At 37.8% G+C, this 20956-nt stretch overlaps 1 protein-coding gene across 1 annotated transcript in view; it reads left to right on the top strand.

Moving 5' to 3' along the window:
* The window catches only part of LOC109047505 (NACHT, LRR and PYD domains-containing protein 12-like), an 83659-nt gene that overhangs the window by 61179 nt on the left and 1524 nt on the right, over positions 1-20956 (top strand). The window contains 6 exon segments of the mRNA XM_042731930.1: positions 11604-11717; positions 12032-12666; positions 12669-12724; positions 12726-13969; positions 16764-16937; positions 17661-17834. Of these exon segments, the coding sequence (XP_042587864.1) occupies positions 11604-11717; positions 12032-12666; positions 12669-12724; positions 12726-13969; positions 16764-16937; positions 17661-17834 (2397 nt within the window).

The raw sequence follows: 20956 nt of genomic DNA, 5'->3' as shown, positions 1-20956 counted from the left end.
CAATACTCCCTCACGTACGTACAGTACATACTAAGTTCTTAAAAAAATCTTAAATCACCAAAATGGTTTATGTCTCTGATTGCAAAGGTTGTATACACTTGTATTCCAAGACTCGAAATTCCTACAGGTGAAAATTGTGCAATAATTCGCCCTACTGTACGGACAATACTCTTATTCTTAAAAACAATGACTGTAACATCACCAAAAGTTTGTTTTTTTTTTTTCCTGATCCAATTGGAGTACTTTGCAGTTTAAGCTTAACTACTAAAGTGAAATTGTGCCATTATTCCCTTCTGTATGTACTAATATAAGTAAATTAAAAACAATTATGTAAATCCCAAATGTTTTTTTTTTCATGTTCCAAAGGTTGTAGGACTTTGTTTTTTTCAGACGACTTACACAGGTGATTTTGCACTAATCCCGCACTGTACGTACAGTACATAATGAAGTGCGTTAAAAAATTCACCTGTAAATCACCAACATGTTTATTTTCAATGTTTCAAGGTTTTAGTACCTTGTTAGTTACAATACTGACTTACCTACATGTGAATTTTTGCCAATACCCGCGTTCCTGTAAGTACATTACACTCTTATTCTTAAAAAACAATTACTATGAATCACCAAAAGGTTTTTTTCAATGTTCCAAGGTTTAGTATGGTTTGTAGGTACAAGACTTACTTACTACAGGTGAATTTTTGGCCATTATCTCCCTTACTGTATGTACCGTATTAAATTATTTAAAACATTAAACTGTAATCCACCAAATGGTTTTTTTTTCATGTTCCAAGGTGTAGTAAGTTGTTTTTTTCAAGACTGACTACTACAGGTAAATTTTTTTGCCAATTCTCACCTCCACTGTAACGTACAGTCATAATAATTCTTAAAACATTCTGGTAAATCCACAAAAATGTTTTTATTTCATGTTCAATGTAGTACACTTGTAGTTACAAGAATGACTTACTACAGGTGATTTGTGGCAATATGGTCGTCCCTTACTGTACTACAGTACACTCTTATTCTTAAAAAACAATTACTGTAAAATACTAAATTGTTTTTTTCCTGTTCCAAGATTGTAGTTATGGTTTAGTTACAAGACTACGTACTACAGTGAAATTTTGCCTTATCGCCCTTACTGTTGTACAGTATAAATATATTATTTAAAAACAATTAGTGTAAATCACCAAAAGGGTTTTTTTCATGTTCCAGAAGGTTGTAGTATGTGTGTAGTTTACAGACTTACTTACTACCAGGTGAAATTTTGCCATTAAAAAAAATCCTCCCTTACTGTTATGTACAGTATATAATAATTAGTTTAAAAAACATTACTGTACATTCCCAAATGGGTTTTTTTCATGTTCCAAAGGTTGTAGTAGTTCTGTTGTTGTTCAAGACTGCCTTACTACAGGTGAAAAATTTTGTCCATTATCTCCCTTACTGTATGTACAGTATAATAATAATTAAATTTAATTTTCATGTTCCAAACACCAAAAGGTTTTTTTTTTTCATACACCAAAACATTTAGTATGTTTGTTAGTTTACAAGACTTACTTACTACCGGTTAAATTTGACATTATCTCCCTTTGTATTGACATATAATAATTCTTTACAGTAATATAATATTATTTAAAATAAAATTACTCTGTAAATTCCCCAAATGGTTTTTTTTTGTCCATGTTCCAAAGGTTGTAGTCAGCTTGTCTTTTTTCAAGACTGACTTACTACAGGTGAATTTTTTGCCAATATCTCCCTTACTGTTCTTACAGTTCACTCTTATTCTTAAAACAAAATACTCGTAAATCACCAAATTGTTTTTTTTTTCCTGTTCCAAAGGTTGTAGTACGTTTGTAGGTCCAAGACTTACTGACTCATGTGAAATTTGCCATTACTCTCCCTTACTGTATGTACAGTATATAATAATTATTTAAAAACAATTACTGTAAATCACCAAAAGGGGTTTTTCATGGTTCCAAAGGTTGTAGTAAGTTTGTTTTTTCAAGACTGACTTACTACAGGTTAAATTTTGCCATTATCTCCCTTACTGTATGTACAGTATTATAATCATTATTTAAAACAATTACTGTAAATCACCTTACTGTAAAATCACCAAAATGTTTGTTTTTTCCTGTTCCAAAGGTTGTAGTACGTTTGTAGTTACAAGACTTACTTACTACAGGTAAAATTTTGCCAATATCTCCCTTACTGTATGTACAGTATATAATAATTATTTAAAAACAATTACTGTAAATGACAATTTCATGTTCCAAAGGTTGTAGTAAGATTGTAGTGACAATTTGTTTTTTTCAAGACTGACTTACTACAGTGAATTTTTGCCAATATCTCCCTTACTGTATAAACAATTACTTTAAATCACCAAAAGGGTTTTCTGAACAGCCTGTTAATCTGCAAATGTATAACTGCTTTATTTTATTCATTGTAAATGTTTAAAATGCTTTACAGGAAAAAAACTTTGAAAATTATGATGGTGCAGTGGGATTTGTAATTGTAAATGCAAATCACTGGAAGTTTGTGGTAAAGTTAAAAACAGTTGTAAAGTTGAAAATTTTTGTCCTTCCTTAGTTTTATTACTGTTATTTCAATGCTAACAATAATACTGTAGAGAACAGGTGAAAAATTGTTTCATTTCGGATTGATTGGTTACATTACAAAAATCAATAATACATTACACAGTATTTTCCTTCTAATTTTCTGTTACTAGGGACCAACCTGGGAAATGAATCATGTAGTTAACCTTCATGGACCACGTCAGAGAAGATATTTGTTGTTGACCCAGCTGATGTCTCCAAAGAGACATGAACAAGGACTCACAAACAAACTAGCCAGCAAAGACGTTTTCTACAGTAAGATAAATGAACACAAAAATGCCTGGCAAGATTCACGCTTCTGAATATCGGTGTGCAAATTGTCCAATGGAAGGGTTTGACGTCAACGGGCGGGGTGAGGTGGTAGCGACACAGGAAGCTTTAAAGGCACGTGCCGACACAGCTGACTTCAGCTTCGAGTAGAGAAGGCAAAACCCAAAAACAGCCCTTTTAGGAGGCCTGGGACCATAGCAAACAAGCAATTGGTCAGATTTTCTCCATCAGGGCAGCTCTGGGGACATATGCGTCCAGCTCGGTCGAACCTTGACACATACAGTTTAGCTTCTATGGTCTGGCTACCGAAAAGGGAGGAGGGACAGAAGGACCTGCAGTACGACAGGTTTGTTGCGTAACAGAGGAAACTTTAGGAACATAACCCGCTCAAGGGTATAATAATGCTTTGGCCATACCAGGGGTCAAGTCTAAGTAGGGTAGGGGCCGACCGAGGAGGGCCTGAAGATCTCCAACTCTCTTTAGTAAGAAGTAATAGCCAGTAACAGGGCGCAGTCTAAAGGGTCAGATGTCTATCTGAGATGTCATTGAATCTCCAATGAAAATGAAACGATGGAGCTTGTACAAAGAGCCCTCGTGCACCACAACCCAGGGTCCCAGGGGGGAACACGGGACCCGTACTAGAGGTCTCAGGCCTCAGCGAACCGCTGAGGGAACGTGTACAAGGGTGTGTCTACCCACTGACTGACCGTCTGAAAGGGACAATGGTAAGTAGCATAGGCCGCCACGTACACCTTTAAGGTGGAGTGAGTTAACCCTGAGAGCAGAGAGCGAGGAGACTGCACAAGAAACTCAAGAACTGTAGCAAAACGGGCCAGTTAACAGGGTCAAGCTGGTGGTCTCTGCACGAGGGGGGAAAAGGTGTACAGACAAAGCCATCGGGCCAGGTCTGTGTCATGGCATCTAGTCCCAGTGGAGCTGGGTGAACTAGAGAAGAACAGAGGGGGACATTGCGATGTCTTCTTGCGTCGCGGAAGAGGTCCACCTGAAGCTTTGCCAAATATCTGCCTAGCTGCTCCACCACCTCGGGCATCCAGCACCATTCCCCCGGGCCTCGGCCCCCGGTCTCGACAGCATGCTCTGGCTCCCACATTCAATCTCCCAGGAAAATATACTGTTCTTAACCAAGAGGAGTTGCCCTGGTGACCACAGGAGGATCGGGTATACCAGCTTGTATAAGGAAGACCCTCCCCCTGGTGATTGATATAAGAGACACCACCGATGTGTTGTCAGTGCGTCACGACGCAAATACACATGACCCAGGCCTCTCAGGTCTGGGTTTTTTTCGGAAATATCTCAATGCTCGATACATCGCTAGCATTTCTAGACAATTGATGTGCCATGTCCAGATGGCGACCACTCTACAGACTGCAGGCAGGGTGGCCCACTCATGGACCGTACCCCAAACTGATGAGGGACGAATCTGTTGCTAGCGTTACACAGTGACCAAAGAGCTCCCAGCACCAGGCCCACCTGATCAAGAACCAAGGTCTCTTCCCATATGTCTAAGGCACTAAACTAGGCATCGCAGTGTGACCTTGATAGTTTTCGTAATGGATCCCCCGGAGCGGGGGAAATTAATCCCTTGTCTTGAGCCACTACTGCAGGGAGTCTCATGTGAGGCAGGCAGGCCAAAAGGTATCACGTTGGCGTAGCCGTTAACATCAAATCTGCGCTGGATATTAATATCAGAAGTATAGTGAAAACACTATCAAAAATTCCCCAATTTGTGCACAGTAACAGATCGGCAGTTTAAGACCATTAACTTGTAAGCACAAAACACAAGATACTTCTCTTTTGAATGATGAATAGGCTTATTAGATAAATCTAAGACATATAAAACTAATCAACACATAAACGCACGTACGCACACATTCACACAAGTTGCAGGAAGATCGAAAGTTAGGGAAAGATGAGTTTAAGAGAATAGAAATATGGAATCCCAGGTTTACAGCAATACTTAGTTAAATTGCATAGACCTGAACAAACATCCATCACGTAATTAGCCCTCGCATTTAGCTCCTCAATGAGGGTTTAAAATGATATATTAGATACACCACTTCGTAAAGGTCACAGTCTGGAGGTTAATTGTGTCCTCCTGTGAAAAAGGGAGTCCCCTTTGTTGTCCCCGATGTCGCTGATTGGCGGAAGTTCAGTAGTCGCTGAAGTGACATCTTGGTGGAAGCCCTGGTGGTTGGGCGTTGGGCTGAAGACGGAGTTGTGTGGGTCGGGTTTGAAGTTGAAAACTCGACGTTACAAAAAAACCTTCAATTAGACTCACGAACCACGAAAACAAAGCTCTCAAACGGAAAAGAAAAGAAGTAAGTTTGATGAGACTAAGTTGTGTTTCTTCTCATCGTGGATAATTAGCAGCAGGCGTTTCAGCCTGAAACACGCTGGAACCGTGCTCAAAGAACAGTGATGGCAAACAGCATGGCTAAAAGCTAAAGCTAAGAAGCAAAGCTAAAAGCTGGCATGACTGATAGCAAAGCAGGCTGAACTACAAAAGCAGACATGACTAATAGCATACGCATAGCTAAGACTATAAAGCATGCATGCACTAGTACCAAAGCAAGGCTAACATCGAAAGCAAGATTTTATGCCGTCCTGAGTAGTTAAATGGCCTGTTGGCCACACCTCAAATGTTGTCTTTGACCAATCAGATATTGTCTTGCTCCAGGGCATCATAACTCATATGTTATTTACAAGCATGTGGTACGATTTCCCGCTCTTGGCGGGGTTATAATTTGGAATAATCCTATAACCAGAAGCATACATGTGACTAAAAATGCATTGTCGGACTATTTCAAGCAGAAGCAATTACTAACATACTAAAGCAGGTTTATGGTATCCTGAGTATTTAAGCTGGCCCATAGTTATTAAAAGACATACCGTCAATTGTTAAGGATGTGACCAAATTCGGCAAAATTGATTGTATGGACTTTTCACAGGGCCATCAAAAATTGTCTATGAATATCTTACCAAGTGTGGTCCGAATTTTCACGCTCTTGGCGGGTATAATTTTGGACATAATTCCTATAACATGATAAATGTGACTAAAGTCTTTTTTGACTTTTTCAAGCAAGCAGAGTCTGATCCATACTATGTATCCTTATTAGTTATTAAAAGACATACACAGAAGTGATTATAACATGATAGGCAAATGTGTGGGTTACACATTAATGAATATGGAGTGAAGCGATGGACTGATTCATTTATTAAGTCTTTTTGTGAGCACTTCTGTCCTAATAGTACAAAAGACAGTTCTTTCTTTGTCATTCTCTTGACACAAACTTCTGTTGAAGACCAGAGGTTTCAAAGCCCCTCCCCCCCTTAGGAATTTCAGTCTGGTATAGGCAAGGTGGGGGGAAAGTTAATGGAAGTGTTTAACTCTCATGGGTTTACATGTGATGTCCAGCGCTGCATTTCCATTACGAACAACAAATTTGACACCAAATTTCTCTTCTTCAAATTGAAATTGTCAATAATTGTTCTAGTGGTGTTAATGTTGAAAGCTGCTCTGTGAAAGAGTTGATTGGTTGGTTATCTTGCTTTGGACTTGTGGCACTAGAATGTTTTATGATTCACTGTTGCCTTACTGAGGAATTCAGCTTTGTCGTGTTTTCTGCCACAGCCTGATAGAACTCTTTTAATTTGTCTGGTTTTGAGTCATTTCTGCTACACCGCGAAGCTGAAGTCAGCTGCGTGGGCACGTGCCTTTCTAGCTTCCTGGTCGCTACGTCACCCCGCCCGTAAATGTCACGCCCTTCCAGTGGATCAGATTGCACATGATATTCAGAGTTGATCTGGCCAAAGGCATTTCCTCAAAGCGCTACGATCGTTCCTGAAGAGGAACGTCATGTTTCCACATTTCTTTTTTAATTTTTCCTTTAATTTTTTCCTTTCCTTTTAGAAATATTTTCAAGACAAGTTCAATCTACATAGCAAAAGGGACTGGTTTGAAAATCAAATGGAAACCAAGCACCATTAAACACACAGTGCAACAAGATGCAACAAGTTGTGGGCTGTTTTGTTGCACAGGTGATTTTTATTGTTTTGTAAATGCATTTATGAAGTCAATACAAATTATTCATTATTTATACCTTACAAACATTTTTTATGATGAAATATCACATTTTTTATTTGGTCTGACAGACAATTTGAAACTTTCTCCCAGATAAGTTGCAATGTATATTTAACCTGGTACGCCAATAGTTAACCATTTTTCATTAACATTTACTTCTTTTGTAGATGGCAAGAGAGGTGATTGAAAATTTCCCATCAATTTCCACATGCTTTCAACATTGATCCAAATGAAAATAGTATCAAGGAAGTGAGACAACAGATGGCACACGATATTCTATTTATGGACATTTGAAAGGTAACTTAAACTTTGTGAAAAAAAGTATGTGTCATTTTGCACTTTAAGATTTGAAAAGGATGTTATAACGGTGAGAATGTGTGATTTAATTTTTGAATAAAAAAAATAATTTTTAATTGTTTTTTTGTTTTTATGTATCAATTAAGAAAATATGTTGTAGAAACAACAGCAGTTCCAATACCTACTTTAAGTAGCTAATGTATTTACCAAAAAAAATATTCAGTAGTGACCAGTAGACAGTATACAGTATATAGAGTAAAGTGTGATAATGGCAAAATCTCACCTGTAGCAAGTCAGTCCTGTAACTACAAAGTGTACTACAACCTTTGTAACATGAAAAAACCCTTTGGTAATTTACAGTATTTTTTTAAAAAAGAAGTATGTGCTGTTGCATTTAATATTGACAAAAAAATTGTAGTAAGTACTTGCAAACTTACAGTGAAAAAGGGTAATTGATACTGTACGCCACAGTAAAGGAGAACAAAATTCACCTGTAGTAAGTCAGTCTTGAAAAAACAAACTACTACAACCTTTGGAACATGAAAAAACCCTTTTGGTGTTACAGTAATTGTTTTTTTAAGAATGGTGTGTACTGTACGTACAGTAAAGGGAGATAATGGCAAAAATTTCACCTGCTGAAGTAAAGTAAGTCTTGTAACTACAAACTATGCTACAACCTTTGGAACTTGGGAAAAAAACAATTTTGGTGATTTACAGTAATTGTTTTTTTTAAGAATGAGTGTGTACTATGTATGTACAGTAAGGGGAGATAATGGCAATTCCTACTTACCTGGTAGTAAGTCAGTCTTGAAAAAACAAACTTACTGCCAACCTTTGGGGAACAGGAAAAAAGCAATTTTTGGTGATTTACAGTAGTTGTTTTTTTAGTTATGATATGTAATAAGCTTATTGCAGCGGGATATAATGACAAATCTCACCTGTAGCAAGTCAGTCTTGTAAATAAAAGTGTACTCACAACCTGAAATGAAAAAACCCTTTGGTGACTTAAAGTAATTGTTTTTAAAGAATTACATATATAATGTACATACAGTAAGGGAGATATTACAAACATTCACCTGTAGTAAGTCAGTCTCGAAAACAAACTTACTACAACCTTTGAACATGGAAAACCCTCTTGGTGATTTACAGTAATTGTAAAAAACATTTTTAAATAATTATTATATACTGTACATACAGTAAGGGAGATAATGGCAAAAGTTTTATATAAATTTTTTTTATAAAGCATGTCATTTTCTTATTATTATGAGTATATAAAAGGTCTTATATTTTTCTTTACATTTGAGGAAAATTTCCTTCCCACTATTTTTATTCTTTAAATCGGATATTTAAAACATACAGTTCAAAACCCAAAAAATATTCAGACAACCAAGGGATTTTAAAAGCTTTTTGATTAATTTTTGTGTACCGGTGGGGGCAGGGGAACACAATTACTACTTCTCCTATGCCCACAAACCCAAGTCCCGGCTGGATAAGCAAAATAAAGTTAAAGAGCGGTGGGACCAGAATTTTACCCCCAAACGGTGGGTAATTCTTCATACATGGAGACTACCAAGTTTAAAATTAATTGAAAAGAAATTCGGGACACGCAAAACTTACTCAGGACTTCGTGCAGGGGGGGACGCGCTTACCCACCACGCCCGCGTTATTCCGCGTAACATTTTGGGTGGACCCATTAAGTTTTTTTCCTCTACTTGGCTAATGCGGGGATCCTGTTGACACACACCCAACAGACTTGAAACACAAGTTTAGGGCATTTGCCTTGGTAAATTTATCAACCCAAACTACAGTTGGAGTGATGATTTTAGTTGTGTCAAATGTAGTCCATGACTTAAAAAAAAACCAACAAACTTTTTAGGACACATTCAACATCAAATTTTGTTATGGTGTTTTAACTGGATTATACATAGGGCATTTGTGTAGTGGTGTTTTAAAAGGGATAAAATGTTAAATGGACCCCCTGTTGGTCCTATTACATGGTATATCTTGGGTGCAACATTTTCTTATTGGTGGCTTGTTTAAAACCCCAGTAAATTGTCCTTGGGATGAGATTATGTACCAAAGAAGCCTTAAACAACCACACACCACCCTCACCCCACAAATCAAAATTAAAACAGTTTGGGATGGTTGGTGATTGGTTTTTGTAGTGGGAAAACCCATTTTGTGCAGGTTCTAAATTGTGTTTTTTTGTTTTTTTTTTCTTTTCATCTTTGTTTTGTGGTTTTTTTCATCTCGGCAGGGGTGTCATAAACTAAAACCCAGTTGGTTCTGAATTTTTGGTTGATTGTAATCCATTACATACCTTTCTATCAAAGTTACAGTTGAGGTCAAAAGTTTACAAAAACCACCCTTTTCAAAATCTGGTCAAAATGTTAATTATTTTACTAATATGAGGGATAATGCAAAATACATGTTATTTTTATTTATTTATTTAAGTACTGATCTGAATAGAATATTTCACATATAAAAGATGTGCATATAGTCCACAAGAGAAAATCAGAATCTGCTTTATCAAGTGTGTGCAGACACACAAGGAATCTTGGTACATACATACATACATACATACATACATAGTATCTGACATGAGAGCAGAAACATTTAAATAGTACAACTTAACAATAAATAATAATAATAATGTGTATGAATCTGGAACAGAAGATTTATGTACAGATTTGTGCATTATTTACTCTATATACAGCTGTATAAATAAAGAGATCTGCATTAGTATTTACATAGTATTTGAGAAAGAGGCAGTAATTAGAGATGGAGAATGAATTACAGAACACAGGTAATGATTCATGTGTTAGTTGTTTAAGCTGGAGATGGTGTTTGACGTTTGACGAAGGAAGTACAGCCTCTGCTGAGCCTTTATCACGATGGAGTCGATGTGAGCGTCTCACTTCAGGTGCTGAGAGAGAGTGGTGTGTCAGGAACCTGAATGACTCCACTGTTGTTACAGTGCTGTCTATGATGGTGAGTGGAGGGAGAGCCTTTTCACACTGAAGACAACTGAGGGACTCAAACACAACTATTACAGAACACAACAACAACCTCCTACTGATGCAGAAGATTAAAACTTCAGTGTGTAAAAGAGGATGGATCTCAAAATCATACAGTCACTGCTGGAAAGGGTTCAAATACACAGAAATGCTGGAAAACCAAAGAATTAGTGGGAGCTGAAGGATTTTTCTGAAGAACAGCAGACAGTTTAACTGTTCAGGACAAACAAGAGACTCATGAACAACTATCACTAAACAGAAATATACAGCTGTATAACACACATAAAAAAACACAACACAGAGAGACTAGAGGATATAAAAACTTAAAAAAGATCACATTTATAAAACTAATAATTATCTCCCCTCGATTATAATATGTAAACATGTCTTATGTGAGATATCTTATTAATTATTAGCACATTATTGAGGCAGAAAAACTGAAACAAGTGGAGGAAAAAAACACAAAATAATGAACAAATGTTTTGTGCCTTTGTATCAGAATCAGAATTCAAAAAACATGATTTTAATTTTTACAGAATACCGTCATCGAAGACACACTTTGAAGTGAAACACGTTTATGATTTCAAGCATTAAAGAGACAGACTGCACTGATGAATAAAGCATGAATTTGATGTAAACAATAGATCTACAAAACATTCACATAGACTAGACAGTAGTAAATAGTGTATTAGCCCTACAGTTATGGCATATAGTGATATTTAAAACTGAAACATGTTCATAGACTAGACAGTAGTAGCAGTAGTTCTAGTGTTTTTATCATGAAGAACAGTTAATAACACACTTACCCAGAAGTGCAGCTCAGATTCAGTATAGAGTTGTTTGGCTGCTTTATAATAGTCTTGTAGAGCTGCGGTTAGTATTCTTGTCATTAGGCAGTACTTCAGATTGTAATAGACAAATATCAGTATTCAGTGTGCTGGACGTGACTGTAAAATACTATGTTATATGCCTATGTAGAGATCTGAAAGCCTTGAGCTTTTCTTTCGTTGATAGACACTGGGTTATTCCTCAAGATAAATGTAATTTGAACTATTTGTTTGGATGCTTGACCCCTGTATGACCGAGAGTGCGGGTCAGAAAACCTCACAGCATTGCTAAGAGTTTGTTTATTAGTGGAAGACAAACTGTCTTCTGCTGGCAAACCATTCACACATGTGGAGAAGGCGTCCGGATCAGATGATCATGTTGTAAATGTGTTTTGGCGTCACATCTGACTGATGCTGCAGATTCTCACTTTCTGTCATCATCACTGTTTACAGCAAAAGAGTGTGATATCTCTGTGTGTTTTCTCAGGATCTGCAGTCAGAGATCTTCATCTCCTGATCACAGCTGTGTGTCTCTGAAGAGTGATGGATCCATGGGTAATCCTCCTAACCTCAGTGGTGAAGCAGTGACCTCTGACCCCAGGTGAGGATAATCGTGTGGTGATGATTGAAGGTGTTGAAGACTCTGTGAGGAGCTTGTTTTATTGGCTCTTGTGCTCCTGAACACACTTCACTGTTCACACACATCTAGTGTTTGCTGCAGATGAGAGTAAAATGCTCGCACTGTCGAGTCCTGACAGAGAGATGAGTTATGATTTTATTTACACAGAGTTAAACAGATCAACAAACTGAAATTATACTGAAAACACAAGACTGAAATCTCTATCGGTTTAGATGTTAATTTACACATCCTTTATTTTGAGATATTTTTAATCAGTTGTTCTTGTGATATTTCAGCAGAGCAGATGGAGAGCGAAGCATCTCTGGAGGAGTCTCCTCTGTCTTCTGTCTGAACAACACGAGCGTTACAGCATCTCTGAATAAACATGATCAAGCAGTGAATGATGAACTACAGAGAGTCAAAGAGCAGCACAAAACCAGCATGAAGAACAAGTATGAGAGATTATGTGAGGGACTGAAACTCCAGGAGAACGAGAGCCTCCTGAACAGCATCTACACACAGCTCTACATCATAGAGGGAGAGAGAGAAGGAGTGAATGAAGAACATGAGGTTTTACAGATGGAGAAAACAGCCAGAACAATTACCTCACAAGACACTCCCATCTACTGCAATGACATATTTAAAGCCTCAGCTGAAGCAGGATCTGAGGAGAAAGAGCCAGATCAAGACTGTTTTCTTACTAAAGGCATCGCTGGAATCGGAAAAAAAACCGTCTCTGTGCAGAAGTTCATTCTGGACTGGGCCGAGGGAAAAGCCAATCAGGATGTAGATTTCATGTTTGTGCTTCCATTTCGAGAGCTGAACTTGATCCGAGATCATCAGTACAGTCTTCACAGACTTCTGCTGGACTTTCATCCTGAATTTCAAGATCTGGACTCACAGATTTATGAGGAGTGTAAAGTTGTGTTCATCTTGATGGTCTGGATGAAAGCAGAATCACACTGATGTTTTTCAGACGCTCAGAAATTTTGTGATGTGACTGAGACTTCATCAGTGGCTGTGTTGATGTCAAAGCTCATGAAAGGAGAGCTGCTTCCCTCTGCTCTCATCTGGATCACCTCCAGACCAGCAGCAGCCAATCAGATCCCCTCCAAATACATCCACCGTCTGACAGAAATTCAGGGTTTCACTGAGCCTCAGAAAGAGGAATATTTCAGGAAGAGAATAAGTGATCAGCATCAAGCCAGCAGAATCATCTCACACATCAGAAGAGCAAGAAGCCTCCACATCATGTGCCACATCCCCGTCTTCTGCTGGATCTCATCCACTGTGCTTCAGAAGCTCATGGAAGAAGATCTGAGAGCAGAAATCCCTCAAACTCTGACTGAAATGTACATCCACTTCCTGCTGATTCAGATCAACATGAGGAAGCAGAAGTATGAAGAGAAAGATCCAGAGAAACTCTTGCAGTCCAACAGAGAAGTGATTGTGAAACTTGCTGAAGTGGCTTTCAAACAGCTGATGAAGGGCAATGTGATGTTCTATGAGGAGGACCTGATTGAGAGCGGCATTGACGTCACTGATGCCTCAGTGTATTCTGGGATTTGCACTGAGATCTTTAAGCAGGAATCTGTGATTCATCAGAGGAAAGTCTACAGCTTCATTCATCTGAGCGTTCAGGAGTTTCTCGCTGCTTTCTATCTGCTTTACTGCTATTTAACAAAGAACAAGGAGCCACTGCATGAACTCAGATCTTCACTGCATGAATTCAGATTATACAGGTCTGATAAATTATCTTTGTATGATCTACTAAGATCAGCAGTAGATAAAGCTCTTGAGAGTAAGAATGGACGTCTGGATCTGTTCCTGCGGTTCCTGCTGGGCGTCTCACTGGAGTCCAATCAGAGACTCTTACAGGATCTACTGACACACACAGAGAACAGCTCAGAGAGCATCAGAGAAACCACACAGTACATTAAAGAGATGATCAAAGATACATATAATCATAATCGTCTCTCAGCTGGTGAATCCATCAGTCTGTTCCTCTGTCTGCTGGAAGTGAAAGATCAGACTCTGTTCAGAGAGATTCAGGAGTTTGTGAAATCAGACAAACCCTCAGAGAAGTATCTCTCTCCTGCTCACTGCTCAACAATCTCCTACATGCTTCAGATGTCAGAGGAGCCTCTGGATGAGCTGGAACCCAAGAAATACAACACATCATCTGAGGGGAGAAGAAGACTGATACCAGCTGTGATCAACTGCAGAAAAGCTCTGTGAGTGTTTCATCATGAACGAAAGTATCATATTTAACAATGAATCTGACACCTTCAAAATAAATGTTCCTGAATGAGAGCTTTTCTGCTGAATAACAGGCCAGAATCTTAAAGGAGTCACGACAGGTGTTTTTAATACAGTAGATAATAGAGTAAAGTGTCTGTTAGCGCCGCGGGTAAAAACAACCCCGTCACATGATAAAACTCGTTCATTAAATCAGCAGCAGCTGCAGCAAAGAGACGCTCCACACATTGATCAGTAAAGCTGACGTTCAGACATTTGCACTTGTGCTTGAAGTGTGCTTACCCTTTACTGTACAACACTAGACATTATTTTAGATTATTATACATTTAAAGAAGTCTGCATTATGCCATAAAATAAATCAAACCATAGAAAAGGTGTATTCCTGTGAATGGGAATATTATGAGTGATATAGGTCTAGTTTTCTAACACATATTTACTCTGTCAGCATTGTGACCACATTAATGTCACAAATAAAAGATTAAAACTTACATTTCAGCAGGACACACATGTACAATTATTCACACAAAACAAGCTGAGAGTTTGTCATTTAATGAGATCTGTGTTAAATATCCATTTACATGTCAGCCTTTTGTGAAAACGACTTTTGCAAACTCAGATGTGACGCATTTCTGTGAATGACTACAGAACAAGCCCTGATTCACAACATAAGTGTCCAAACACAGAAATAAAACTAGGTCTATATATCAGATCAGGATCTGAAGACTATAATAAACACAAATCCAGCTCTAGAGCATCCAGATCTCACAGTCAGCTCAAAACAATGATGTGCAGGACACCACCATGATGATCTTTATGATTGTGAAGGAGAGGAATGAAGAGCTTCTCTCTCGTGAACACACTGCTGGAAAAGATTCTTCTGTGTGTTTCAGGAAAAGTTCATCAGTAGTCTAGTGCTCGAGCGCTGGCTCAACAAATGTCAGAGACACGGGTTCAGATCCACAACAAACCTGCTCGTTCTTCTCATTTACTCATTTATCTGTTAATTTCTTGGATTAATGCAGAGATTTGTGTGAATTCTGCAGTTCTGAAACACACATTGATGTTTCACCTTGATTCATTCAGCATATAAATCCATGCACTGAACAGGCGACCACTTTTAATGCTCCGATGTGAAGTAAACCAGCTTTTCTTGATTTATGGCAAGAATACAGTGAAATACGGTCTAACTTTGATGCAGTGCTGTGTAGCGTACAGTAAAACATAAGCACATGCACACAGTCTTGAGATTTACTCTGCTGCTTGAATTTGTTCTGAATAACAAACACACAGAACTTCATAAGTGCTCAATTTACTTCACTGCAAAAAATTATTTTCTTAGTATTTTTGTCTTGTTTTCTAGAACAAATATCTAAACATTCCTGAATCAAGATCAATTTACTTGAGAAGAAAAATTATTTAAGATTTTAAATCTTGTTTTCTGAAAAATGTATCAAAAGTTAGTTTTTGCTTAAAAAAAGAAAAAAAAGAAAAAAAAACAGCCACACTTCGCTGACCAATCGTAGCACGTTCTCGCTGTAGCTAATCATGTTTTGCTTTACAATCAGGGCGGGAGCAGATTCATTTATTCACACTCCTGTAAGGAACTGCATTCTATGGACACTTTGTTCAATCGAGCTGAAGTGCTGTTTGTGTGGTTAAAAAACCCTGTTTCCAAAAGACTGTTGGAGTGTAAAGCCTGTGTTATACTTTCTGTGTGAGCAATCCGGACGCGTACACAGACAGCGCAGATGCGGACTACTTGTATTTATACTTCCGAATGTGTTCCATACATGCGCAGTAGATCGTCTTGAATAGTAAACAAACATGTGAACAAACAACTGCCCAGAGTTATTGCACATCTGGCTGCCTTTATTTTGTTTTATCAACGGATTGTACAGGTTCGAGTAGCAACGGGTTTCTTCACACAGCCTGCGCACAGTGATGTGTAGTTTGAAAAATAAAGTATTCAAAACATGGAAATAAAATGTCTAACATGAATAAAATTAAAATGATATGTGGTGTCCTCACGTTGATCAGATGTTCTGGTGAATCAATCACATGCAGCTCATATTGTTCCCAAACTCAGAAGCGTGAGTCTCTTCCTGCAGCTTCAAGAACAGCTTTACTGATCAGCAGCTTCAGTGTGATTAGGAGCAGGTGTAGGGGGGGCTTTAGGAATAGACACAAGGAAGGACACTAGAAGGCAGCATCTGTTAATAATCAATAGAATCATATAAAGAATATGTTATTACGTACTGTTTTGTAAAGCACTGCAATACATTGAGGTGTAAGTACTATCTGCTACAATTTACACTAAGTATGAATAATATCTCACAGTGTAGGTGATCTCAGGTTTTTATATCCTTGAGTGATGGAGAAACACACACACACACACACACACACACACACACACACACACACACACACACACACACCATTACTCCATACATATTAATACACATCAAAATAGCACAATAAAGCTCAGTTGTGTAATGAATAGTGTGATTTAACAGATTTGAATGAATGTCTACATAAGACAATTTGGTTAAAAATCCTGACAGTGTAATAGATTTTTTTTTTTCTTTTTGAATGAGGCTTTAAATTATTTATGATCAGGTTTTTTTTTTTTTTTTTTTTTTCCTCTTCGACATTTTAAATCTCAGTCCAGTGATGCATCACACATTGATTTGTACTTTCTCTTTACTAATGGATTCACAGCTAAACTGATCTGATCTGAGAGAGTGAAGAGTGTGTCATTGTTCTCTACAGGTTGAGAGATTGTGGCGTCACAGATGAAGGTTGTTCTGCTCTGGCTTCAGCTCTGAGATCAAATCTCTCACACCTGAGAGAACTGGATCTGCCTGGGAATAAACTAGGAGATTCAGGAGTAAAGCGTCTCTGTGCTGGACTGGAGGATCCTCACTGTAAACTGGAGAAACTGTGGTAAGATCATCTTTCTGATAGTCTCATGTGTTTGTCTTCAGTAAGATGTGACCTTTAATGTAAATTCTGACTAGACACACTAAATCGCAGCACAAATGACTGAAGATTGAGTTCATTTCATTCATCTTCATCACATCACATGAGCTGCTGCTCCTGTTTTTGGCAACCAGACATTTACTGGAGCTTCAGTTGCTTCTGCTAGTTTGATTAATACTCCTTCAGCTGTCCATCTCTGTGTAAGAGTTTATTTTCCTCTTATTTTCCACTTTTTCTGAAATTCCATGAGCTCATTGTGTTCTCACAGATGTCATAAAGATTTAACCAAAATGTTCAGATACTAATGTGTGATTTAGTGATTTCTGTTCAGTTTATAAGCTGCACACATGACACAATGATGTGGGATTTTAATGATTTGTTATCTTCATTTTTAGGAAAACCGTAAGTCATAATTAGAGGAGCAAGTGACTGTTTCTCCAGACAGATCTGTCCTTATATCACTAAGAAACAATATCTCACATTCAGCTCTGTGTGTCTGTTCAGTCCTGAAGCACATGACAGTTTCAAACAGCACCATTGAGCATCAACATGCAGAAATCTCATTCTATCAGCAGCAGTTTGTGGCAATGCTTGTCATTATATCTCCTCTCCTGCTCTGAGACCAGAGTCAATAACAAACTACAGACACTCCAACTACAATTAACACTGTGTCATTGTTCTCTACAGGTTGATGAAGTGTGGTGTCACAGATGAAGGTTGTGCTGCTCTGGCTTCAGCTCTGAGATCAAATCCCTCACACCTGAGAGAACTGGGTCTGACTGGGAATAAACTAGGAGATTCAGGAGTGAAGGATCTCTGTGCTGGACTGAAGGTTCCTCACTGTAAACTGGAGAAACTGTGGTAAGATTAAAAACAAATCACCCAAAAAGCCAGAAAACACAATAGCTGTGTCTGAAATCACTCACTCTTTCACTCATTCATTAAGCCCTACATAGTGTACGGCAATTGAGTGGACTATCTCAGAAAGGAGTGAATGGATTCGGACGGTGACGTATACACTGCGCATGAGACGTAAAGCTGTTGAAAAAACATCTTTGTCACATGTACTTTTATATTACATGTAAATAATATTAACAGCAATAACACTCAAAATTACTTTATTGTAATTACCTCCGCGTCAGCTTTGTGGTTTCATTTATGGTATATTATTAATTTGTTTTGTAATGCTTTTATGTTCATAATCATACTATTAAAACACTGAGAACAAAAATAAACACACATTAACACATGTTCATAATTTTATGTATTTATTATTTTTATTATCCTGAAACTCTCCCGAGCAGCGTTTTGAGCTCAGATAAGATGTTCGTAGACCATCCTCAGGCGACCATTAATGATAATCAGAATGAATACGCTACCTACTGTGATTAACGAACATTTTTAAATTATCCACCAAATTATCATCATTTTTGTAAGTTAACAGCGATGCCACCTCAGTAAATTAGTAAAATATTAAACTGAGTTATTGCCTTCATAATATATTTTCATATAAATAATCTAAGAAAGAAACGTTAAAGCAGAAATAATAAAGATGTAAACAGCATCTCTCCTTCAAACTCGCTTAAAAGTGGAAGAGTAAGGACAGTGGTCTTTTGAGGCGACCGACCCGAGTACAAATCTGCATTTCTTCTCATTTATTCCATTGTATATTAGCTCAGAGAGGTGTTTATATTAAAGAAAACATAAGAAAATATTCAAAACATGGAAATAAAATGACTAACATGTATTTAATTAAAACTATATGTGGTGTCCTCACGTAGATCAGATGTTCTGTTGAATCAACACAGTGGCGTGTCCACAAGGGAGGCACCCTAAAGATTAGCTTTTCCACCCCAAAGCAGCGTATGGGATCGAAGTGCATTGAGAGCAGAACAGCGTGATTTTGACTGAAGTGGGGATTTTTTTAAAAGACAGAGAATTCTGGTTTTCGCTCGCTCTCAGAGTGCTCCATTACCGCTCAATCACTAGCACAATTAATGCTGTAACTATAGCCGTTCTAAACTAATTCTGCCTACAAGGATTGTGCTGCACACACACACGTACAGACACATAACGCATCACTCACACACACAAACAAACAATATTGTCAACTGTGATTTGTCAATAAAAATGCTTAGACACAGAAAAGTTATAGCGAAAATTTCTTTGTGTTTTGAAGTAATCAAAATCCACAGCTTCACTATTAGTAGAGAGACGCTGCACAGACAGACAGGACTAATTTACTCGTAATTTACACGCTCTCACAAATGCATTCAAATAAATGTAATTTTACTGTGCTTCTCTGTATCTGATTTAATAACCGATAAAATAACTGACGAAAATGTAGCCTACTATTATTTCATCCTTCCGAACAAAATTTGCACTTCAAAAAGCTGCAGTGACAGATTTAACTTTTAATTCTGATGACCTTTGAATCATTTAATGCACACTTAGCCTACTTAAAGAAAAGAAAATAACACATTCAATTTTTTTTTTTTTTTTGGTTATCATCATTATTATTATTATTAGTAGTATTACTATTCATTCATTTGGTCTTATCAGATCTGCTCAAGGGCTCTTACATTTAGGCTACTTTTATCCAGAGAAAACTGCACTGTATTTAACACACAGGCCTACATTTCTCGATCGAACCCATGATTCTGATGAGCAACATTTTACACATTTCTTTAATAAAAGTTTATAAATAATCAAAAGATAAACAAAGAAGGTTTTTGTTATTGTTTAGAATTTTAAAGGAACACTCCGACTTTTTGGGACTTTAGCTTATTCACAGTATCCCCCAGAGTTAGATAAGTCCATACATACCTTTTTCATTTCTGTGCATTCTGTAAGTGTTATTTGACGCACCCACCACTAGCCTAGCGTAGCACAAAGACTGGATGTAAATGGATAATGGTAGCAGTAGTAATCCCAATAAGTGACAAAACAATGCAAACATTTTCCTATGTTACATGTTGTGATCTGTATAGTCCACGCGTGCACAATTAACAAGGCTATATGAGACAGAGACCATTTTTAATCGTATAAATACTGGGAACTATATTCTCACTAGGCGTAGGAGCACAGCTAACGTTACTTGGGCGGAGTGATTAGCGCAGCACCCGAGACGCGCTGTGGTGAGGAGCAGAGAGTTCGCTCAGAGTTGGTGTAATAGAGTCAGCAATTACTAGATAGTAAATTTATAGTGTACAATCATGGGTGTTCGCTGTATTGTAAAGAGCTGCGACAAATAAACAGGGGAGGACCAGGTAATACTATGATGTTTCATAGAATTCCAACCAAAAATGCTGACCTGATGAATCGATGGGCTACTTGCTCTGGAATAGTTCCAAACACACCTGTAAACACCATCACGAAGTAGTTTCGTTTGCTCTGAACATTTTACTTTAGACGACTATTTTGAAAAAATGCAAGTTGCCACACGGACCATGAAACGTGTGCTAAAAGGATACAGCCATCCCATCGATAATAAAGACAGGACAAATTGGATCACCTGTTGCTGCGGTAAGTGTTTCCGTTATGTTTTGAGATGACTAACATTAGCCATACTGTAACAGTGCCATGCTAATGTAATATAACCTTAGTAGTGACACTATTACGTGAATACAGCGAACACCCATGATTGTACACTATAAATTTACTATCTAGTAATTGCTGACTCTATTACTCCAACTCTGAGCGAACTCTCTGCTCCTCACCACAGCGCGTCTCGGGTGCTGCGCTAGATCACTCATCGCCCAAGTAGCCACTCCGCCCAAGTAACGTTAGCTGTGCTCCTACGCCTAGTGAGAATATAGTTCCCAGTATTTATACGATTAAAAATGGTCTCTGTCTCATATAGCCTTGTTATTTGTACACGCTGTGACTATGCAGATCACAACATGTAAATAGGAAAATGTTTGCATTATTTTGTCACTTATTGGGATTACTATGCTACCATTATCCATTTACATCCAGTCTTT

Source organism: Cyprinus carpio, chromosome B9 (assembly GCF_018340385.1).
Source record: "Cyprinus carpio isolate SPL01 chromosome B9, ASM1834038v1, whole genome shotgun sequence".
Taxonomy (NCBI): Eukaryota; Metazoa; Chordata; class Actinopteri; order Cypriniformes; family Cyprinidae; genus Cyprinus; species Cyprinus carpio.
This window is presented reverse-complemented; position numbering and strand designations above follow the sequence as displayed.